Source organism: Eubalaena glacialis, chromosome 17 (assembly GCF_028564815.1).
Source record: "Eubalaena glacialis isolate mEubGla1 chromosome 17, mEubGla1.1.hap2.+ XY, whole genome shotgun sequence".
NCBI lineage: Eukaryota > Metazoa > Chordata > Mammalia > Artiodactyla > Balaenidae > Eubalaena > Eubalaena glacialis.
The window spans coordinates 85629238-85654760 of NC_083732.1; the positions used below are offsets into that span (position 1 = coordinate 85629238).

Consider the following 25523-nt stretch of genomic DNA (forward strand, 5'->3'; position numbering starts at 1 on the left):
AACTTTGGGTCGGGTATCCTCCGGGCTCTGTCTCCTTGTCTGGGTCTCACACCTGTCCTGGGAAAGCCACCCCAGAGATGGGGCGGGCTGGGGAGAAATGTAAGGCATACTTTGCTGGGAAGAAGGAAGAAATCCATGCTTCATGCTCAGATGCGAGTTTCACAGGAAGACGGGCCTTTCTTTTTTCCCTTTGGCCTGCTCTGTCTCGCTGGAAAGGTGGGGAAGAAATGAAACCGAGAAGGAAAAGGAAGGAGAGAAAGAAAAAATGATGACAATAATCATAACAATAAAGGATAACCATAATAAATAAATAAGACAAGGTGGGCCAATGAGACTTAACGTCCGATATGACAAATGACTTCTGTTTGTTTGCATTTCCCTCCCCAGACCCTAGATGGACTTCCGCCGTCTCATCAGCCTGTGGTTGTCGGTAAAGCTGTGTAACCCGGGAGAAATGGAGCTAATAGGGGACGGGAAGAGGCTGTTTTTTAATGTGCTTGGTGAGATCTCCTCGATCTTGTAAGAGATGGGGTGGAAGTACTGGGGGGCGAGCTTGGCGCTGAAGGAGTTCTGCTGTGCCGCCGAGCGGCCACCGTATTCCTGCGGGCGGTAGCAGGTGCAGGAACACACGGACTGCAGGTCCGCCACGTCCGCCTTGTACCGGGGCCGGCCCTGCCGTGCCTCCTCGGGGATGTGGCTGACCATGCTGTTGCGGTTGCCGGCGAGGGACGCCCGCTCCTCGGCGTCCCGCCGCTCGTCCTCGCTGTTCATGGTCAGGAACCTGAGGACCACCAGGTTGAGGAAGGCCCCGATGACCGTCAGCCCCACCAGGATATACATGAAGCTAAAGGCCACGTAGAGCGGCTTCTTTTGCAGGGCGCCCTTGGTCTGCAGGGCCACGTAATCCCCAAACCCAATGGTAGTCAACGTGATGAAGCAGTAGTAGTAGGCGTGGAAGAAGCTCCACTCCTCGCACTGGGAGAAGGCGGCCGCCCCGATGCACAGCGTCCCCATGCAGGAGAAGAAGCCCACGGTCACCATGTTCTCCATGGACACCTCCGTGTTGCGCATGCCGCAGCACCTCTTGATGCGCTTCAGCAGGTAGCGCACGAACGTGTTCATCCGCTCGCCCAGGCTCTGGAACATGACCAGGGTCAGCGGGATGCCCAGCACCGCGTAGAACATGCAGAAGGCCTTGCCCGCGTCCGTGCCGGGAGCGGCGTGCCCGTAACCTGCGGGGGGAGGCGAGAGCACAGGGAGAGGGAGTCAGCTGGGGTCTCCTGAGGTTTGGGGTGGGTGTGGAGGTGGGCACGGCAGTTGCGATGGAGCTGGGGGCGGGGCCAGCGCCTGAGGGGTGGGGCGAAGAACAGGGAGGAATCAATGAAGAAATACCCTTTGAAGTTTGGGGACGGGGGAGGTGGTCTGGGGCATTTGGTCACAAGAGGAGCTCGGGGGTCATTTCACTGCTCTTCCAGTAACACAAAGTTTTTTCAAAGAAAAGCAGCATATTCACTCATAATATTTTGCAGAAAACTCCAAAAGTAGCCAGCCCAAGGGAGAAAATTAAATATCCCAACATGGATCAACATTAAGAGTGAAGAGTCAAAGAATGCTAACTGGGTTTTGTTGTTGTTGTTCTTGTTTTTGACCGTCATGATTTTATTCTTAGATAAATGCTCCGTCCAAGGCCAGGTAGGGCGGACACGTGGGCGGACGGACAGCCAAGGAGGTGTGGCTCCCGGCACCTCCCCCGCTGGGAGCTGTGGGGCTGCCCAGGGAGGTGGGGACACCACGGAAGGTAAGAGGGGTGCACGGGGTGGGAGGGGATGATGGCTCCCCTAGAGTCCTTTCTGCATGTGCTGGGAAAGGGGAGAAAGAACCCCGGTTTCCACGTTCTCAACGGTGGTGCCAGAAAGCTCAGCATGGAGCAAAGACGACTTGCCTTCTGCCCCAGGCTGCCCGTGCCCCCAGCTCAGGCATCGGGGATCCGCCAGCCCACAGCTAGTCTGTGTGGACTCCTTGTCATACATCACCTCCTTCTACCCTCCTGACAACCCTGTAAAACAGGCACGATGCATCTGACACCACTGGCTAGGAAACCGAGTTAGTTACTTAGTAGCAGGGTAGCTTGGTTTCTTCAGAGTTGGTGGCTGAAAACTCTGGGTTCAAATCCCAAGAGTGAGGCTTTTTTAAAAGCAGACGTCTTGAATTGAGAGAGGTCATTGCAGGGTGGCGCATAAACACCACGAGGGCAAAGATTTTTACCTGTTTTGTTCCCTGCTGTATCCTCACACCTAGAGAAACACCGAGCACATAAAATATCGCTTTAACAAAGGACAGAATAAATTTATGCCAGTGTGTGAATGTGGCCTTGTCAGAATCGAGGGAACGAATAATCCTTAGAGACCTCATGTGTGTAAGTGCTTTTGAAACTCTTCACGCAGCTGCACAGACCATCACTTCGTTGATCCCCTGCATCAACTGTGCAAAACCGAGCCTGTATACTCTCACATTCAAATGAGGACAGTGGTGCTGGAAAGGTGAAGTTACCTGCCAGCGTCACCCAGCTGGTCAGTGATCATGTCAGAGCCAGGGTAGGGTCTGCACAACATGGCAGAAGAAACCTAAGACTAGTTCAAGTTCTGGGACTAATACTGCCCAGAAAAATACCAGGATCATGGGCAGCATTTGGACTGAGAACTTGGAGGATGCACATGGCCTTCCAACATCTCAAATCCTGCCCCATCAAAAAAGGCTTCCCTGGCGCTCCCCTGAGCCACATGCGCATGGTCATTTAACCAGCTGCGCTACCTTGGGCCCCAGACAACTTCTCCCAGCCTGGGTTTCCTCATCTGTTACATGGGAGGATGATAATTTTGAGGTGGGGATGTTGTGCAGATCTGCTGAGGTCAGAGAGCAGCTAGCCCAGGGCCTAGGACTCAGGAGGGACCCGCACCCCGCCCACTGCGTCCCCCAGGAAGACTACTCTGACTGCCCTAGCCCAGGCCTCTCTCCCAGAGACTCATCACTTCCGTTCAGCCTGCCTGCCTCTCCCCTGGCATGAACTTGTGCCACGTCCTGCCTGCCCCGGGGGCCACACTTTCACGGCAGAGATGACATCACACGTTTGTACCCTCTCTGGCCCTCAGCCCACTGAACCAGTGCAGAACTCTGACCCCTCAGCAACCCCACAGCCCTTACGAAAGAGCAGAAATGGCAGGTCAACACTGGAGTTGGGCCAGAAAGGACAGAAACAGGGAAACAGCAAGAAGGAGAGGACAACAGGCATATCAATAGAAATTATCCAATCTGAAGAGAGGAATGAAGATCAAAAATTAATAAATTTTAAAAGCCTCAGAGACATGTAGGACAGTGTCCCCAGGTGTCCGAGAAGAAAGAGAATGAGACAAAAAAAATTGAAGAAATAATAGCCAAAATTAACCAAATTTGGTGGAAGACAAATTTACAGATTCAAGAAACTCGGTAAGCCTCAAGCAAGATAAATACAACGAAAACCACATACATAAATACGACGAAAGCCACATACATAAATACGACGAAAACCACATACATAAATACGACGAAAACCACATACATAAATACGACGAAAACCACATACATTCCACATCGGAATCAAGCTGCTGAAAACTAGACAGGGAAGATCTTGAAAGCACCAGAGAGAAACCATGTATCACATACAGGAAAACACCTATTTGAACAGCACTTACTTCCAATCATAAACAACAGGGGCCAGGAAACAGTGGAATAACATCTTTAAAGAACTTTCTAAAAAAGACCGTAACCCAGAACTGTCTATCCAGGGAAAGTATTCTTTAAGAATGAAGGCAAAATCTACTTTCAGACTAAAAACTTGTTCCCTGCTGCTCTGCATAGCATGACTACTAAGGAAGATCTTCTGCCTGGACGGAAATGGCACCAGATGGAGACTTAGGTCTTCAGGAAAGAATGAAGTGCATCTTGGTAAACAAGTGGGTTTATATTTATACAAAGTTCAGGGGTGGGAATCCCGCGACATCGCCATATAGCTCACCTGTGTGGCTGATATAAAACCCAGATGGATGCTGGAAGACAGTAGATTGCTGGCAACTTAATAAGGCGGTAAATTAGCTAACGGTTCCAGATGGGATATATTTACTGGAGGAAACCAGCACAGCATTTGCTGGCTGAAACCCAGGTGCTCAGGCCCCCCTCCTGTAAGTAAAAATGATCAGAAGCGGTGTCCCTTCACAGGGCCTGGACGGCAGTATGCCCGTGTATCCTGTCCCGGGGTGGTGTCAATTTTCCCGTGGCCCGTCATACTACAGAAAGAACTCCATCGTTTTGACATCCCACAGTATATCTCACTGATCCATGACAGCAATGACATCCCTTAGCAAGACACGTGCACAAGCGAGTGTGGGCCGGGAACACCCCCAAAGTTCAGGGCCTTCCAAAGTTCAGGCCCTAGAATAAATCTCCTGGGGCCCCAGTGGTCCAGGACACAGGACCATTCCCATTGCAGCAAGAAAGAAGCTGCCCAACTTGCAGAGCCTTTCAGGAAGACGGAGGGCTGGCCGGATATCTTCAATTTCCCCATCTAGACACACCCATCTCCACCCTGCTCTCCACTGGGGGGGCTAAGTCTGCATAAGCCACCTCAAGGGGTTCTTGGCCCTCTGGTGTCCAGCTGAGTTCATCCAAGGCACAGCCCCAGCAGGAGGTCAGAGGAAGGGAGGAAGATGAGGACCTTGGTGATGAGCTACATCTGCCAGCAGGTTCACGCCATGGAGCAACTCTACAAGCGCTAGCAGCTACATCCCAGGCATGTTGACTGACAGCTCTCCACAGTTGCTCATCCCAGGCTACCACACCTTCCCTCGTTGCTTTCCCTCCAACCTACCCACCCTCCCACACTATAAATAGCCATTAATTAACTGTTCAAGTTGAGAGTGCCACCTCCTGCAAAGACCCTGGCTGATATCCCACGTGTATTCTCCACTGGATCTGCTTCCCAGGTCTCCTTATGATGCAACACAGTGGCACTGCATGCAAACGGGTCAACACATATCAAGTCTACATATAGAATATTCATAAAGTATCAATGGAACACACAGACATAGCATGGATGCTTTATACAAATACACATGGTATACGCTTGGAACTTTGTGAAAGATGGATGTGTTGGGTAGAGTAACTGCATGTGGATGTGAAACATGTGGGCAAAAGCCACATACCATCTATGTATTAGACCAACACACAAAGCATCTACAGTATACCCACCGCACACCCAGAGTCACACACTTTGTGCAGGATGTGCGTGTGCACGGAAAGTGCACTCAAGACACAGGATGTGTGCACCACATGTATGCATAGGCTGCAGGGATTGTACGTACCCATATCTCAATAGCATCCATGATATCTACAGATAACAGGTATATGCAGTGGAGAACATACAAAATACACATATGCCAGACACACGAGAGAAGACAGCTTCTCCTTCCCAAGAGGAGAATGGAATTAATATACAGAAATCTGTTATATTTCTATAACAATGAAAGATCAGAAAGAGAAATTAAGGAAACAGCCCCATTGACCAGCACATCAAAGAGAATAAAATACCTAGGAATAAAGCTACCTAAGGAGGCAAAAGACCTACTACACTCTGAAAACTATAAGATGCTGATGAAAGAAACTGAAGACACAAATAGATGGAAAGATATACCATGTTCTTGGAATGGAAAAATCAATATTGTTAAAATGACTATACTACCCAAGGCAATCTACAGATTCAGTGCAATCTCTGTCAAATTACCAATGGTATTTTTTAGAGAACTAGCACACAAAAAAATTTTAATTTGTATAGAAACACAAAAGACCCCGAATAGCCAAAGCAATATTGAGAAAGAAAATGGAGCTGGAGGAATCAGGCTTCCTGACTCAGACTATACTACAAAGCTACAGTAATCAAAGCAGTATGGTACTGACACAAAAACAGAAATAAGATCAATGGAACAGGACAGAGAGCCCAAGAGGAGAACAAGCTACAAATCTTCAATGCTCTCAGAGAACCTGTGTGACAACTCAGATCCTAGAAGACTGTGGGTTGTTTTTTTTTTTATCTGTGAGTGAATGAAGGCAGCCTGGCCTTCCTGGGCTGGGAGCCGGATTTATGCATCTACTCATACGTTACCCACTGAGACTCATCCACAGCCTTGACTATGCACCATGACCTGTGCCTGGCGCAGGGGATCCACAGGGGCTTTTCATATTCCCCCGATCTCCAGAGGGGCACCAGCCAGCCCGTGCTCAGAGCCCCACCCAGTGCCTGGACAAGGGGACCTTAGGTGGAGGGCATGGGTGTCGCAATGCCACTGAGGACTCCCAGGCTGGTGCCTGTTCTCCTGGGTTGCCTCCCACCCCACCTGTGAGGACCAGTCCCTTGAGCTCAGAGCCACATCCCTGTCCAGGTTTTCCCTTTAAGATCCTGGGCTCCCCCTGCCCCCCATCTTCCCAGGCACTGGGAGCCAGTTTCTCCACCACTGACAAAACCTCAGGAATCCCACCTAGGACCATACTGCTCATCCTTCCATCATCACAAACAATTCATCCTTTTGGCAAAGAGACATCTAAAATTGATTTATACGGGGCTCTGGAGGTGTGCTTGGGGTGCAGAAGATATGCTGAAACCTCTGGGCTGCTGCTCTGTGACCTCAGCAGAGTTATTCAGTTCCCTGGACAGATGTGAGAAATGAGGCTGGAAAGGGGAGATCAGACCAGCTCACAGCCACTCTGCAAGAGACAGGGTCATCCTTCCCCAGCCCCGCAGGAGCCCAGCAGTGACCAACATGACTGTCACCCAGCCCTCCACAAACTGGGGAACATGAAGACCACCAGCCACCAGATGCTAAGTTCCCTACACACAGGGGACACACTGACTCACACTGTCCCTCTGCACCCAGCCCTGCCGCCCCCTTTCTGCTGACTTTTCCATGTGTGCAGAGCCAGAGACTCAGACTTGCTCGTGGCCCCGATGGGCTGCTCAGGTGGCCACAAGGGGCCAGGCCCCTGGGTGTGAGGCCAGCCATGGGGACCACTGACATGGATGGCGACGGCGGTGACAGCCTGAAAAGCCACCCCCAGTGTGCACACACGGCAGCTGCGTTTCCAACACTGTGCTCCCTGGGCCAGGGTTCTCTTTGTCAGCAGGTGGCAGGGCCCAGGACCAGGCTAAGGGCAGAGGCAGGTGGACATATGGGCGTCTGCTTAGCGCCTGAGCCCAGGACCCTGGCCTCCCCACCAGGAGTGCTAAGGGCAGGGCAGGTGGACATATGCGGTGAAGGAGGTTTAGCAGAACAGAAAGGAAGACCGCAAGCCCAGCCCCACATCCCAGCCCATGCACGTGCACCCACGCGCTAAGCCCAGGGGTAGGGATGGAGCATTCGAAGAGCTGCAAGGCTATTTGCTAAGAGGAATGCACAAAGTCAGCCTTGCAAAGAACCTCCACTTCGCCCGGCCGACCTCCCCACCCAGAAAGGGCTGCAGATCCCAGCGCCACACCACAGGCCAGCATGGGCTTCCTAACCTACAAATCCCAAAAGGGGATAGAACTGTTCAAATAACAAGCCCCACATTGAAAAGCTGATCTGGACTCCTGAGCATCCTAGAAAGACACCTCGGTTTCCTCATCTGTGAAATGGGGCCAAGGACAGGGAGCAGAAACAGAGATGCAATGGGAATTGACCTCTTATCAGGTCACCAGGTCCCTGCTATGGACTAAATGTCCCCCACAAATTCATACGTTGAAGCCCTACCCCCCCAGTGAGATGACATTTGGAGGTCATCCCTCCCTCCTTCCCTCCCTTCCACTGCCTTCTTGCCAGACTCTGAGCTCCCAGGAGGGCAGAGCCCACCCCTGGCTCACCCCTGTGGACCCCAGAGCCCAGCACGGAACAGGCACTCAGAATTTAGAGGGCGGCATCACCATGCATATGACCTCCGTCTTCCAGGCCTGCCTTGAAGTCCTGGCCCATCCCCAAGCCCAGCACGGCTGAGGGCAGCTTTGCCCAAGACACTGCATCATCCAGCCCGATTTTCATGGTCCCTTTAATATACTTAGTGGGTCTATTTGATCTGCCCTGGGAGGGGCTTTGCAGAGAAGAGGCCTGCATCTCTGGACTGCAGCTGGCTAACAAATAAAACAAATGAATAGGCTCTGTCTTCCCGGAGGGGAATGAGGCAGGGAAGGAGGGTAATAAAACTAATCATTTCTATTGGGTTGGGGGCTCCCCAAAGAGCCAGCTGCAGCTAGAAGGCATCGCTCCCTTGCAAGACACCCTGTGCTCCCCCGGCTCCTACTAGATTTCCCAGAAGCTGACAACCGCCAGGTCTGAGAAGTTCCCAGGCCCAGCTCCTGCCCTGGGCAGCATTTCATTAAGATGTCATGAGTGTCCAGCGGGCTGTCCTCACTGTGAGAAGTAAATAAGGCAACTGGGCAGTGTGGGTCGTAGACCAGCCTCACTCCTGACACTCCGGGACTGTCCATGGCTCCCTCCTTTTCCCTGGGAATCTAGGCCTATAAACAGTTGGCCGTAAAAGCCCTTTGCAGACTCTCACAGCACTTCACAGTTTGCAAAGCTTCCCCCACCGTGGAGTGCCCCTCCCTGAAGCCTGCCCTGATCCCTCTGCCAGAAACGACCAACCCAGCTTTGAATTCCCCTCCAGGACACTTCAGCGGGCGGGACAAGGCTGGCCCCTGGCATCAGGACAACCTGGCATCAGAAGCCCTGACTCCGCCCCTTAGGGACCGTGGGTGCCCAGGCCTCCTCATTCTCTTCAGTCAAGTTCACTGCGATCCCAACCCCCCAGGGATACTCTGCTGCTCACTGAGCAGAAGTGGCCATCAAGGCCAGGTGCCAGGTGAGAGTGGTCATGGGCATCTCTTCCAGCCCAGAGGCCGCCCGGCCCAGGGAAGGAGATGGCCACCCAGGCATTTGGGCATCAGGAAATTTGCTGCTGGAAGAGAATGAAATATTTATAAAGGACACGCAAGGATTTTGTGCCTGTACGAGTTAAAATAGGCACAAATTCCATTAAAGAATGACTCAACGTGGCTTTGTGGAGAGAGGTGCCGGAGAAGGGGGCTGCCCTCAGTCCCCCGTGCTTTCTGGCTGGCTCCCCACTTCAGCCTGCAACAAGCATCCCACTCATCTGTCCTCCAACTGTGCTGACCCAGCTCCAGCCCCCGCATGGGCTCTGCATGATTATTAAGACCCAGGTGTCTGCAGACACCAAAAAGGAAAATGATTCACGGGCCCCATGGGGCTTGGGGAGTGGGGGTGAGGGTGGGCAGGAAGGGTCCTCCAGAGGTTCCTGGATGGAAATCAGTAAGTCCCAAGGACTTACATCTGGCTCCATCTCCTACTTTACCAACCATGACCTTGGGAAAGCCACCTAGACTCTAAGCCTTTACTCTCTTCTGTAGAGGGGAGTGACGAACGAGGCGTCCCTTCCAGTCAGTTCCACAGCACTCTACAGTCTGCAAAGCTTTTCTGCATTCATTCTTTCATCTGAAAGGGCCATCCCTTGTGGCAGCCCCAGGTCAAGCCACTCTTCTCACATTATAACCGAACCTGAATTTCTCCCGGGTTCCACCACGGGGGCCTGGGCTAATGTGCAGGACTGCCGTCCAGCCCCCGAGAGGGGATGATGCTTCCTGTGGGCTCCGATTGGGTCTCCGGCCAAGCCCTGAACCAATGAGCCTTTTGTTCTTTCCTGCCAGACTTGAAGGGGCCAGAGTGTGATGTCCGGAGCCTTTGAAGTCATTTCACCACCATGAGGATGAGCCCAACCATGCAGGAGACTATCCTGAGAAACGGGGACTATTGCTCCACCCCCAGGTCTGAGCCCAGTCTCCAGTCAGCCCTTCTCAGGCACTCCTGTCTGTGTCCCAGTAATCTGGCTTCAGCCAGTGTTTTGACTGCAGTGGATTAACACTCAACATGTCCTACACCTCAGCATGACTACAAATAACGAAGAGCAGTTTGGGATGGATAACAAAGCACTTTGCAATTCACACACCCCTGCACCCCACACGGTTTCTCTTACAGCCACTAGGTCTGTCTGAGGGGAAGTGGGCAGGTGAGGCCAACCAGGCCTGTGGGCAGCCGGCGGCCAGCTGGAGACCCACGTCCCCGGAAAGAGCAGCTACTCCCCGAGCCCAGCAACCGGGGCTGCAGGCCAGGGTGACCCAATGTCCTGATTTTTAAAGAGAAGCTGGAAACACTGGATATTGAAAATGTGGGATCTAACTGGTATCTAATGAAACATTTTAAAACGTGGCACAGGCCAAGCACAGTAAGAGAAAACTGACCATCTGTTTGTCCAACGCATAAGTCACAATGCTCAAGGACTGGAGGAGAGGGAGGAGAGGACAGAAGGGACTTGAGGAAAGGGAGGGCGGGGGCAGCAGAGGGAGCAGGAGGGGGCAGTGAGAGGCCAGCCAGGCCCGTAGCTCCCCACCCCCGAGCCCCATCTCACACCCCCCCCATTCACCTTCCCCCATCACAGTGAGGTCCCTGCTGCAAGAGTCATCTGCTGGTTCCATTTCACAGATGCACAAATAAAGGCCATAGACGCACCTGCCCCGCTCAGAGCAGCAAGCAGAGCCATGGCCAGGTGAGTGTGACCATCCTGGGCACCATCCCCAAGGGGACTCAGCCCACAGGACCATGACCCTATCTCACAGACGAGAACCCTGAGGCTTTCTGTCCAGGGCCGGGGATTCCAAGGCCTGAGCCCTGGCCCCTCTCAGCGGCGCCTGGAGGCCTGGTGACTTGCTCAGTCACCAGTTTGGCACTGTGATCCCTGGAAGAAAACCCGGCAGATTTGGTGTTTTATTTAATGACAGAGCAATTCCCTCATTAATTTCCTGAAACGTTCCCTTTTGGTTTCGCTTCATTGTTTTGATATGTCTTAAGAGGGAAAGAAGACCTAAAAATATATTTTTAAAAATATGCAAGCTCACAAGGCGCAGATTTCTAACAACAGCTCATGATAGGTCTTTCTCTTCTGTCTGGAGGGAGGCCTCATGTGAGGATGCCCTGGGGAGAGCCCGGTGAGCCCCTTCCTGGGAGGGCTGGGAAGGCCGGGGTGAGGGGTGTCAGGTGAGGCCAGAGCCCGCTCGGCCTCAGGGACCTTCCCACTCATATCAACCTGGCACCCACTCCCCCCGCCTGTGCTAAATGGACACTGCATCTCTCGCTCGGTCTGTGCTATCACTCAGGAGCGCCTGGCAGATGAGACGGTGGGCTCCTAGAAACCCTGGTCCAGACTCCAGCTGGGCCTCTTCCCAGCTCTGGGCTGCACCTCCCTGGGTCCTGTTTCCTTTGTGTTATGAGGATCCAGTGGGATCCAGTCACGTGTCGTTATCCCTATCTTACGGAGGAGGAAACTGAGTCTGGGCAGCCCCGTGTGCTTCTCCTTTAGTCCCACAAAGACCTCGGGAGGCTGGCATCAGGAGACCCCTCAGATGGGGGCAGAGATGCATCCCAGGGGTCCCTGAGGGTGCTGAGAATGACGCCCACAGCAGATGGTGGTGACCACCCAGAAGTCAGCGGGGAAGTAAAAGGCAAGACTTTACAGTTTGCTCAAGACTGTTCTCTACTCTTAGCGCAGACCAAAGTAACAAAAGATACTTCCTTTAAAAACCCTTTTTAGCAACTCTACTCCTAGTTATACAGCCAAAAGAATTTAAAATAGGTATTCAAATACTCGTACACGCATGTTCATAGCAGCACTATGCACAACAGCCAAAAGGTGGAGACGGCCCAAATGTCCATCAGCAGATGAATGGATTAGCAAAATGTGGTCTATTCCTGCAATGGGATATTATTCAGCCTTAAAAAAAAAGGAATGGAAGCAACCTAAGTGTCCACTGATAGATGAATGGATAAAGAAAACGTGGTGTGGGACCTAATTAAACTCAAAAGCTTTTGCACAGCAAAGGAAAACATAAACAAGATGAAAAGACAACCTACGGAATGGGAGAAACTATTTGCACGTGATTCAACCAACAAGGGATTAATTTCCAAAATACACAAGCAGCTCATACGGCTCAATATCAAAAAAAGAACCCAATCAAAAAATGGGCAGAAGACCTAAATAGACATTTCTCCAAAGAAGACGTACAGATGGCCAACAGGCACATGAAAAGATGCTCAACATCACTAATTATCAGAGAAATGCAAATCAAAATTACAATGAAGTATCACCTCACGCTGGTCAAAATGGCCATCATCAAAAAGTCTACGAATAATAAATTCTGGAGAGGGTGTGGAGAAAAGGGAGCCCTCTTGCACTGTTGGTGGGAATGTAAACTGGTGCAGCCACTATGGAAAACAGTATGGAGGTTCCTTAGAAAACTAAAAATAGAGTTACTATATGACCTAGTGATCCCACTCCTGGGCATGTATCTGGAGAAAACTGTAATTCAAAAAGATACATGCACCCTTATGTTCATTGCAGCACTATTTACAGTAGCCAAGACATGGAAGCAAACTAAATGCCCGTCGACAGATGAATGGATAAAGAAGATGTGGTATTTTGATGCAATGGAATATTACTCAGCCATAAAAAAGAATGAAATAATACCATTTGCAGCAACACTGATGGACCTAAAGATGATCATACTAAGTGAAGTAAGTTAGACAAAGACAAATATCATGATATCACTTATACGTGGAATCTAAAACAATGATACAAATGAACCTGTTTACAAAACAGAAATAGACTCACAGACACCAAAAACAAATTTATGGTTACCAAAGGGGGAAGGGGTGTCAGGGGAGGGATAAATTAAGAATTTGGGATTAAAATATACACACTACTATATATAAAATAGATTACCAACAAGGACCTACTGTATAGCACAGGGAACTATACTCAGTATCTTGTAATAACCTATAATGGAAAAGAATCTAAAAAAGAATATATATATGCATATATATATAAAATCTGAATCACTTTGCTGTACACCTGAAACTAACACAACATTGTAAATCAACTATACTTCAATAAAAATTTTAAAAAGAAAAAAAATGAATGAACCAAACGAAAACAAGCACACAGATACTGAGAACCGGGGTAGTGGTTACCAGGGTGATGGAGGTCGGGGGAGGGCGAAATGGGTAAAGGGGGTCCACAGTGTGGGGACAGATGGAAACTAAACTTTCAGGGGTGAGCATGCTGTGCTGTGTCCAGAAGTAGAAATATAACACTGTACACATGAAACATATAATGCTATAAACCAATTTAAAAAACTAATTAATTTTAAAAAAAGAAAAGCTAGTGCATGTATACAATGGAACATTACTCAGCCATAAAAGAGAAGGAAATCTTGCCATTTGTGACAACACAAATAGACATTACGCTAAGTAAAATGAGTCTGGGAAAGACAAATACTGTATTATCTCACTTATATATAGAATCATAAAAAAAAAAATCAAGCTCATAGAGAAAAGATTGACAGCTGCTGGAGGTGGGACTCGGGACGGTGGGCAAAATGGGTGCAGGGGGTCAAAGGAGCAAACTTCCAGGTGTAAAATAAATAAGTCCTGGGGACGTAATGTACAGCACAGCAACCGTAGTTCATAACACTCTATTGCATATTTGAAAGTTGCTACGAGAACAGATCTTAAAAGTTCTCACCACAAGAAAAAAAACGGTAACTGTGTGTGGTGATGGATGTATTGTGGTGATCATTTCACAATATAAACAAATATAAAATCGTTATGTCATACACCTGAAACTACTATGTTACGGTTCAATTATATCTCATTAAAAAATGTTTTTAAAAGGAAGGAAACTCTGACACATATTACAATGTGGCTGAGCCTCGAAAACATTATTCAAAGAGAAAGAAGCCAGACACAACAGGTAACACTGTATGATTCCATTTGTATGAAATATCCAGAATGGGCAAGTCTACAGAAACAGAAAGCAGATTAGGGGTTCCCGGGGCTGGGGGAGGGGACAACACAGCGACTGCTTGATGAGTCGGGGGTTTCCTTTTGGGGTGACGGAAATGTCCTGGAACTAGATTGAAGTGGTGGTTTGCAAAAATTATTTATGCACTAAATGCCATTGAACTGTACACTTGAAAATGGCTCATTTTATATTATGCCTATTGTACCTCAAGAAGTGGGGGGAAAAAACATTATTTTTAAAGCCAAACGCTTCCCATTTTCTGGGGGTCCCGGCTCTGACCTGAACAGGAGAGACATCAGGAGCAGGACTGGGTCAAGGCATACCCCCTCCCAGACCCCAGACCCTCAAATATCTCAAGCTTGGACCCTCAGAGGCATGGAGCCTCACTGCTGGAAGAGGTTAAAGGCCCTCCATCCGCCAATTAAGTTTGCTTTTGAAGAGGATCATATAAAATGTGGCCAGTAAAGAGTTCAAGGGGCTGAAATGATGGTTAAAGCCTACAACTCTCTGTATTTTCAGGCCCACTTGCTAAGGAGCCTCGGACCGCCAGTCAGCGACCAAAATGCAAGGGCGCCCTCTGGCGGGCACACGGACAACTGCAGAGCCGGAACTCGGCCGCATGGGCCACCAGCCCTGGGTTCCCCTGGGACAGCATCCAGAACCAGGGACTCAGGGAAAAGCCATTCATCTTTTTCACAGAGGACGTGTGTCGTGTGGTGAACTTCTCATAAGTTACCACCAACCAACGGCATCACTGATGAAACATAATAGATGATGGTGGTCACACCACTGTCTACAGAGGGCATGCACTGCGCCAGGGACCGAGCTAGCATGTTTCACGTTCCTTAACTCATTCGCTCTGCAGGGAGAGGGAACGCCCTTTGCGTAGTGAGTGGTGTTCTCTCGGGGGGGCATGGATGAGAAGCCCCAGAGTCAGGCAGAGCTGGTGCCCATCCTAACTCCCTGCTCTCAGCCAGCCACATACTGAAGAAGAGGTGTTTTCCTTCTGTCTCCTCCAGCCCTTTGCAAGAAAATCCTCCTCCCTCTCCCATTCTACTCTCCTTCCCTCGCTGCCCACGGTCCATAACGCCCCCCCATCCCAAAACAAAAACTGCAAGGAAATCTGGGGAAACAAACCTAAATTTAAAAATTAAGTTCATAAAAATTATATAAAATCGGGCTGACTTTTGAAAAGTCTAGGGTAGACTAAGACAATTTTAAGACAGGCTTAATACCCAAAAATACCCACTCATTCGGTAATCACTGATACTTGTATTTTTAAAGAAGTAAAACCAAGTCACAACTATTCAAACTCGTGCTTTGTTTCTGTTTGAGGTGGAGCCGCTCCTTCAGGGCCTGGAGGGCAGGAGAAGGAGGGAGCAGGTGAATTCATGGAGGAAAGGTCCGTGGGGGCCGAACAGAGAGAGCCCTGGATGCCAAGGTACTCAGCCTCTGAGTGCCAGCTCCCCAAAGCCCCCAGCCCCCCAGGTGCGGCCTGCCCTTCCCTCCCGGAAGCTTCTGCCCCCTCTCAGGGCCCGGCTCAAAGGCCACCTCCTCCGGGGAGGCCCTCTTCTCCTCACCCCCAAATCCCAAAGGCGCTCTGGGCACACAGGGACCTAAGGGACACGGCGTTAGGTGGCCTGTCTTCAAGCCTGGCTCCCCTCTCGGTGAAAGGAGCATGATTCAGGCCGCTGAGGGCAGACACGCTAATTTCACAGCTGAAAATGCTAAAATGCAAACGCCTCTGCCTCTGGGACACACGATGAGCTGAAGTGAAGGTAAAAGGTAGACAGCTCGGCTTCCCAAACCGCCTGTGCTCACAGGGATCGGCCGCCCTGGGGTCTTGTTCCAGGGCAGGTCCTGAGGCAGGGTGTCCGGGCCTGGGACTCTGCATTTCTCTCCAGCTCCCTGGATCCTCCCACCACTAGGGAGGGATCTGAAGGGAAGCAGGGGCCTGTCGGAGCTGAGGGGGTCAGCGCCCGGCCTCAGGGGATGTCACCCGGCCTGGTCCCAAGTGTGTGGTGATGGTTAGAACTGAGCTCACGTCGCATGCACGACTCGGCACCCGCCGGGGGTCTGACAGCAGCAGACTTGCTCCGCGTGGTGAGAGAGGCTCACTTCCTCAAGCAGCAGCGGAAGCAGGGGGGGCTCTAGCCGAGAGCGCTGGTGCCCATCCAGATGTGGGCCCTCTCCTGCTCCGCGCACGGCGGGCCACACGGCCCTCGGGCCTCCTGCAGGGCTCCAGGCCTGGCCCGAAAACCCGGCCTCGGGACTCTCGTTCTCTCTCCCGTGTCCCCTCCCTCCTTCCTCTTCCCCGCTCTGCCTGAACAGGGAGCCGACCCGGGACCTCGGGGAGGACGGAGCCTCCGGCTGTTCGGAGCCCGGGTTCCTGAATGACCGTGCGCAACAGAGGCCCTGCCGATCCCCGGTGACTGGGACACGAGGGGTAAAGGAGCTGGGGTCGCATGAAGCCGGGGATGAGGGGAGGTGCTTGCTGCGCCCCCGGCTCACAACAAGCGCTTAGTGGAGATCAGGGTTTACCAGCACAGGGGCCACACTCAAGGGGCAGGTACGCACAGGCCGTCATCGCCGACCCTGCTGTCCAACAGGATCCCCCCGACTTGGGTGCAGACACGGATGAGCCCTTCTGTACCTGTTCCCACATCTGCCAGGGGCGGCCAGGCAGGGACGGCCGTGTCCATTTCACAGGTGAGAAAACTTGGTCTCCGGGACATGATTAGCTATGCGACCTTAGGGACATCCCATATGTAGTGGGGCGAGGCGTGGGACATGGCCGTGAATACACAGTGCAGCCTGCTGTACGATGCTGACAGCCCCCGTGCATGTGTATGCAAATACACACACACGCATGCACGCACAGACATACACAGATACCTATGCACATACACATGCACACAGATACACACACATGCAGGCACCACATACACACACCCATGTATGTGTGCACGCACAGGCATACACAGATACATATGCACATACACATGCACACAGAGATACACACATGCAGACACCACATACACACACGCACACACATGTATGTGTGCACGCACAGGCATACACAGATACATATGCACATACAAATGCACACAGAGATACACACACATGCAGACACCACATACACACACGCACACACATGTATGTGTGCACGCACAGGCAGACACAGATACATATGCACATACACATGCACACAGAGATACACACACATGCAGACACCACATACACACACGCACACACATGTATGTGTGCACGCACAGGCATACACAGATACATATGCACATACACATGCACACAGAGATATACACACACATGCAGACACCACATACACACACGCACACACATGTATGTGTGCACGCACAGGCATACACAGATACATATGCACATACACATGCACACAGAGATACACACACATGCAGACACCACATACACACACGCACACACATGTATGTGTGCACGCACAGGCATACACAGATACATATGCACATACACATGCACACAGAGATACACACACATGCAGACACCACATACACACACGCACACACATGTATGTGTGCACGCACAGGCATACACAGATACATATGCACATACACATGCACACAGAGATACACACACATGCAGACACCACATACACACACGCACACACATGTATGTGTGCACGCACAGGCATACACAGATACATATGCACATACACATGCACACAGAGATATACACACACATGCAGACACCACATACACACACGCACACACATGTATGTGTGCACGCACAGGCAGACACAGATACATATGCACATACACATGCACACAGAGATACACACACATGCAGACACCACATACACGCACACATGTATGTGTGCACGCACAGGCATACACAGATACATATGCACATACACATGCACACAGAGATACACACACATGCAGACACCACATACACACACGCACACACATGTATGTGTGCACGCACAGGCATACACAGATACATATGCACATACACATGCACACAGAGATACACACACATGCAGACACCACATACACACACGCACACACATGTATGTGTGCACGCACAGGCATACACAGATACATATGCACATACACATGCACACAGAGATACACACACATGCAGACACCACATACACACACGCACACACATGTATGTGTGCACGCACAGGCATACACAGATACATATGCACATACACATGCACACAGAGATATACACACACATGCAGACACCACATACACACACGCACACACATGTATGTGTGCACGCACAGGCAGACACAGATACATATGCACATACACATGCACACAGAGATACACACACATGCAGACACCACATACACGCACACATGTATGTGTGCACGCACAGGCAGACACAGATACATATGCACATACACATGCACACAGAGATATACACACACATGCAGACACCACATACACACACGCACACACATGTATGTGTGCACGCACAGGCAGACACAGATACATATGCATGTACACATGCACACAGAGATATACACACACATGCAGACACCACATACACACACGCACACACATGTATGTGTGCACGCACAGACATACACAGATACATATGCACGTACACATGCACACAGAGATATACACACACATGCAGGCACCACATACACACACCCATGTATGTGTGCACGCACAGGCATACACAGATACATATGCACATACACATGCACACAGAGATACACACATGCAGACACCACATACACACACGCACACACATGTATGTGTGCACGCACAGACATACACAGATACATATGCACATACACATGCACACAGAGATGCACACACATGCAGACACCACATACACACACGCACACACATGTATGTGTGCACGCACAGACATACACAGATACATATGCACATACACATGCACACAGAGATGCACACACATGCAGACACCACATACACGCACACACATGTATGTGTGCACGCACAGGCAGACACAGATACATATGCACATACACATGCACACAGAGATATACACACACATGCAGACACCACATACACACACGCACACACATGTATGTGTGCACGCACAGGCAGACACAGATACATATGCACATATACATAGGCACACAGAGATGCACATGTAGACACACACATGCACGCACACATATGTGTGCACACATATACACACACATGCACACACACAGAGACGTACACAGATATATGTGCACACACACATGCCCACACACGCACACACACACACACACATATGCACCTCTGGGGCCCAAGACACTGGAGGGCAACAGAAAAGCAGCGAGATAAAGCTGAGGAGCACAGCAAGCCCCTCACTCCCTCTCCAGTTATTAAGAGTGAACGTGCGCTACACGTGAGCACTCACAAAAGCCGAGGGGCAGCGCTCGGCACACAGCCTCTGTGCTCGGTCCCCTTGCTGGAAAATGGAGAGTACCAACAGCACCAGCCTCGTGGAGTGGGGAGGCCTCAAGGATTCCAGCCAAGCCACGTGCCCAAGGACACACAGCTAATACGCGGGCCACCGCGGTGCCATACGACCACCCTGTGTTCACCTCCTTCCCGCGGCTGCAGCCCCTGCGGGAAGACACGCGCGCGCGCACACGGCCCGGACCCCGGCTCTCCCAGACCCTCGCTCGCACAACGGCAGCCCGAGGTGTCTCCAGGTCGAGTGGAAACAGCCCGGCGTGAGCCACACCAGCTCGGCCTGCTTGCTCGTCTGTAGGACTCTGGGAACGTGCTCCAGCACCTCGCGCCCGGGTCTGTCCTGGAGATGATGTCAACCCGCGCCTCCCCCAAGGCTTGCCGCGAGCATTAAAGAAGGTGACAGACACGAAACACCGGCACTGGCCTCCCTAAGGGCAGGGGCCTCTCCCTGGACCCTTCTGGCCTGTGATTTTTGCCTTTTGGTTTCCCAGACACCCTGCAAACGTTGTAAATGAGCTTGTCCCAGGCGCACATGAGTCTCCTTTCTTCTACTTTATGCCCAGGGACTTTGCATGTGCTGTGCTGCCAGCCATGGGCGCCGGCACCCTCCTCGGCTCCACCTTGCCTACAGGTTCACCCCTGGGCCCTCAGCCTCAGGCTGGGATGGCTCAGCGGAGGGACCCAGTGCGGAGCCAAGGTGCCCCGGCCTCATGGCTCCCTTAGGCTGGTGGCCTCAAGGGACCGGGTAAGTGCCAGTCCCGAGGGAGCAGGACTTGTCCCAGAGGTCAATGGGAGGAGACCCTGAGGAAGGGGAGAGCATGTGGGCAGCCCTAGCCAGTTACTGCTCTGCAGCGTCACAGCCCAGGGGGCCTGACCTCCTTCGCAGAAAGGGAGGCGTCCAGATGCACAGACCGAACGTTTGCAAAGCCTCTGCCTCATCGATGTCTTCCCTACCCTCTTGGCAAGGAGGCATTGGTGTCTGGGTGCCAGGGGTCTGCCAGGTGCCCTCCCCGGAGCCCTCACTCCCCTCAGCCCGAGGGTTGCAGGGGAGGCACGTCCACTGTCACTAGCCCTGCAGGACGGCACCATCTCTCCCGTATCTCGAGGTTTCCCACTCCCTCCCATCCCCTGGAGGGGCCGGCTCACCCGTGCTGGACCATCTGTCCTCCCCAGACCAGCAGGAACACCTCAAGGGCAGCCTCTGACTTTTTTCTGGAGCCCCGGGACCAGGCCTGGCATGACGAACGGCCAGACGAGGGAGGTCTCCTCTGGTACGTCTCTTCCAGGTATGATTCCACTCAGGACTGACACTGGGTGTCAGTGGGCTCCTTGGGTGAAGGCAGATGATACAAATTGGCCGAGGCATGCCAGGCAGGCCTCTCGTGGTGTGCACGGGAATTGTGTTTTACCAAGGACTTTGTAGGAGGGGCGCTGCCTGGGGCACAGGGGTGGTCAGTGGATGAGTAGGAATCACCTGTAACACTGGCCAGGGAGGCAGGGGCAGCCTCGCGCTGCTCCCTGACTCAGGTCACCATGAGATCATTCCCCTGCGGCATACAGAGCCCTGGAAGAGGGGGCTGGGCGGCCAGGCTGTGGGCAGAGTTGGGGGCAGGCGGTATCCCTCACACAGCTCTCTAAAGCCCATCTTATTCACGGCCGTAAGTATCCCCAGTGTCTGGTACACAGAACCTCAATAAAACATTTGTGAAATGAATGAATAAGTGAACAAATACAAACCATCAAGTACATAACATGTCAGCCACGTGCTGGCCACTGTTCTAAACACCCACAGGAGGTACAGTTACTACACTCATATTTTAAACAAGCAAACTGGGGCTCAGGGGCCAGTAACTAGCACAGGATCACCCAGCTGTCAACACGGCAAAGAGGGAATTCAAACCCAGAACCCTGCTCCCTCAAACCCCTGTCCCTGAGGCCACCTTGCTGCCAGGGTGGGGTCAGATTGTCCACATACGACAAAGCAGTGCCCCCTGTCCCATGGGGAGGTACAGGGCAGGGCCTTGGGAAGGAGGCCAGGGCAGGAGGAGGGAAGGCGGCAAAGAGGCAGGTGGGGAGTGTCGAAGAGGACGAGAGGAAGGTTGAGGGCTCTGACATCAGGGCCAAATGGCTCAAAAGTCTCCAAGGGTGACACCTGCCTTTATGTGAACAGACTGCCGCAGGGCAGGGTGGGAGCATCTCCTTCTTTCCTGCCTCAGCGGGTGAAATGCCTGTGTCTTTCATCTCTGCACTCCCAGTGCCTGGGACATGCAGGCACTTATTTCATCCCTTCATTTATCCAACAGGTAACTACTGAGCACCCACCCACCATGTGCTGGGCATGGGGAAGGCCAAGAGAGTGATGACAACAACGATGATGATGGTGATGATAAGGAAGAAAGGAGGAGGAGGATGGTGGTGATGAGGATGATGATAACAACTATGATGATAATAATGACCATGACAATGAAGATGATGGTGATGAGGAGGAGAAGGATGACAAGGATGACAACGATGATGATGGTGATGGTGATGATGGTGATGATGATGGTGATGATGGTGATGATGGTGATGATGGTGATGATGGTGATGGTGATGATGGTGATGATGATGGTGGTGATGATGATGATGGTGATGATGGTGATGATGATGGTGAGATGGTGATGATGATGGTGATGATGGTGATGATGGTGATGGTGATGATGGTGATGGTGATGATGGTGGTGATGGTGATGATGGTGATGGTGATGATGGTGATGGTGATGATGGTGGTGATGGTGATGATGGTGATGATGGTGATGGTGATGATGGTGATGGTGATGATGGTGATGGTGATGATGGTGGTGATGGTGATGATGGTGATGATGATGGTGGTGATGATGATGATGGTGATGGTGATGGTGATGATGATGGTGAGATGGTGATGATGATGGTGATGATGGTGATGATGGTGATGGTGATGATGGTGATGGTGATGGTGGTGATGGTGATGGTGATGGTGATGGTGATGGTGATGGTGGTGATGGTGATGGTGATGGTGATGATGATGATGATGGTGATGGTGATGATGGTGACGGTGATGATGGGAAGGAAGAAGAGGAGGAGGAGGATGATGGAGACGAGGCTGATGAGGATTATAACGACAGCAGCGATATGATGATAATGATGACAAGGATGACGATGATGACGGTGACGCTACGTGTCAGGCACTGTGCTAGGCACTGGGAAGGCCAAGCTAGTGATGACGACGATGAGAGTGGTGAGGACGATGAGGGCAACACCACGAGGATGATGAGGGGGAGATGCTCTGTGTCGGGCACTGTTCTAAAGGCTCTAAGTCAGTGGCATTGTCACAGAAGGCACAGTAGCCACTAGGGTGTTGTGAAGGATGTGAGACAGAAGGGCTCTCAGATACGTCTATTGTATCCTCAGTTCACGCTGTCACTTCCCCAGGACCTCACATGCTAAGCCCCCCACCCGGCCCCTGGCTGTAAATGAGGAAGCCAGCCCTGGGCTCAGCATCTGAGAAGGGCAGGGTACCCGCTTACCCACCCACCCACCCACCCATCCCCATGGAGAAGAGCCTGCCCAGAACCTCCAGCCCTGCTGCAGGAAGCGTTTACAAACAGAAGCTGGCCTCAATTCATCTCTCCAGAGCCATGGAGCCCTTTTAATTAAAGAGCCTGCCCAGCTGTCTGTGGATGAGGGATGGCCCTTGGACCGTGAGAGCGGCCCTGTATCAGTCTTGTTAGTGGCTTGGTGTCCTGGAGCTGCTTGTGCAGGCCTGGAGACTCAGCCTCAGCCAAGGGAGCCAAGCCAGAGAGGACCGCCCCGTATCCTCCTGCCCACACAGCCGTGCTGTCTGCCAGGATGGGCTCCACCCCACTCAGCCCCCAGGGAAAATGAGGACGGGCTCCGCTTCTGAGGCTGCCCTGAGTGAGGTCCCCTTCTGACTGCACCGCACTCCTCTGGAGATCCCCAGATGCTGGCCACAGGGAGAGGTGGCCTTCGAGGGACAGGCCTGGGAAGAGCACTGGGCACAGGTTACAGGAAGAGTGCTGGCCTCTCTGGGACCCAGTTTCCCCTCTGCCACACGGAACAAGATTGGTCCTGCTGCCTGGGGTGGCTGGGAGGGCTCAGTGGGGTAACTTGAACTCTGATCGGACAGGGCCAGGTATTTAGAAACTGCTGCATTACCACTAAAAACAACACAACGTCACCATCTGTTACTGACCTTCCTGAGAACACCGCAGTTGACGTGAAATGACATTGCAGACACACAGTAGGCCCTCAACAAATGTTAGTGGAAACCTAGCCGCCTTCCCATCCCCATCGTTCCCCCAATCAAAACCTGTCCCCAGAACACTATTCCTCCAGGACAGTCTGCTGGAAGAGCCAGGTGGGTATTGCAGCAGGAAAGCTGTCCAACCTTTTGCCTATAGGATGGAGGTGACATTCGGGGAGCCCTGTACTGGCTGGTCTAAAGTTGGACTTGCACGTGCTCACATGGGTCACGTGACTGAGCAAGTCACTTAGCCTCTCTGAGCCTCCATTTCCTCATCTGTCAAAGGGAAAGGAACCCCCCAAATGGGGGGTGGACATTGTGTGTGATTCCTGCCCAGGGCCAGGTACACACAAGTCCCAACGCTGGTCATCTTCTCTCCCAGCCAGCCCTAGGCCACCCCCCACGTGTCTTTCTGCAAAATCCCACATCCCTTCCTTTTGAGGCACCAACCATTCAGGTGCTCCCTAGCCCAGTGTTTTGCAAAGCATGGCCACAGACCATTCATGGGACTCCCTAGTGCAACGGTCAAAATGCAGATTCTGGGCCCTGCTCCTGACCCATGGAATCAGGACCCTGGGAGCAGGCCCTGGAATCTACCTTATAGAACTACCCAAACCAGGTTCTGAGAGCCACAGCCCTAACCTGAGCTGGGCTCTGGGTTTGGTGCCCATTTCTGAGCCTGGTGTGAGGTGGAAAGTTGGATGGATCTCCAAGGGTTTGGATGCAGCTTGGATGGATGCTCGCAGGGCCCCCAAAGGCAGATACCCACTGTTTTAGGCTTCTCTGTACCAGCCCCACAGGGAGAAAATCCTGCCCACCCAGAGCACTGCCCTTAATACCCTTCCCGAAAAAGCCAAGGGTGACAGTCACTGGGGTGGACTCTCTCCTGAATCTGTCACCATCAATTCCCATCACCATCTGATGCTGGAGCATCAGACACCACCAGCAAGGCGAGCAGGCTGGCATCTCTGAGCGGGGTGCACTATATTCGTAATCACTCTGTCATAACTATGAGAGAAGACCCGGGTCCCGGCGCCACCTCCTCCGTGTCTCAGCCGTGTGACCTTGGGCAAGTCACCTAACCTTGCAGAGGTCAAACAGTGAGATGCAAAACAAGAGATGGAAAACTCCCCACCGACCTAATCCTCCTTAATTTATCTCCTGGACTTCCAGCCACTTCTCTTTGTTTTCTACTTTTGAGATTTTTCCATTTTGTAAATTGCTGATTGTAGGAATAATACTTGCTTACTGAAGAGCATTGCAAAGTTAAAAAAAATAAAAGTCTACAGAAGCAGGAAAGAATTACCCACAATCCCACCACTCAAGAGGCAGCCCTGTGAACACTTTGTTGTATCTCCTCCAGCCTTTTCCTAAATACATCTTCCATGGCTGAGAGCAAACTGTATATAAGCAATTATGTAGCCTTCTTTCTTCTACTTATAAGAAAATGCTTATGACACTATATTGCCAATAAAAATTTTCATAGACATTTTTAATTCTTCATAAACTTCAAGTAGATGTGCCATAATTTCTTCACCTAAATAGGCTAAATAGGGAATCCATTGATCTCCAGTTTGTCTCTGTTGCTAATAACCATTTGTGTTTTAGCCAAAACCACACTGTTTCTGGCCCTTGGTATTTTATTCATACCACATTAAAAAGACCAGAAACCAAAGAAATGCCTGAACCTGGGCTGAGCACGGCAAGAGACTCAAAGCTTAAAAGGATCCCTCATTGTCCCCTTTCCTGAGGGCAGCGTCTAATGAGAACCTTCTTCCCACGGCATGCCCATCTTCTAGGAACAATCAATC

General features: G+C 51.5%; 1 protein-coding gene across 1 annotated transcript in view; it reads right to left on the minus strand.

Annotated features, from left to right (window-relative positions):
• Window positions 1-390: 390 nt before the first annotated feature.
• KCNK9 (potassium two pore domain channel subfamily K member 9) overlaps window positions 391-25523 on the minus strand; it is an 88198-nt gene continuing 63065 nt past the window's right edge. Inside the window, exon 2 of the mRNA XM_061172003.1 lies at window positions 391-1232. Coding sequence (XP_061027986.1) covers window positions 391-1232 — 842 coding nt within the window. The remainder of the gene's footprint in view (window positions 1233-25523) is intronic.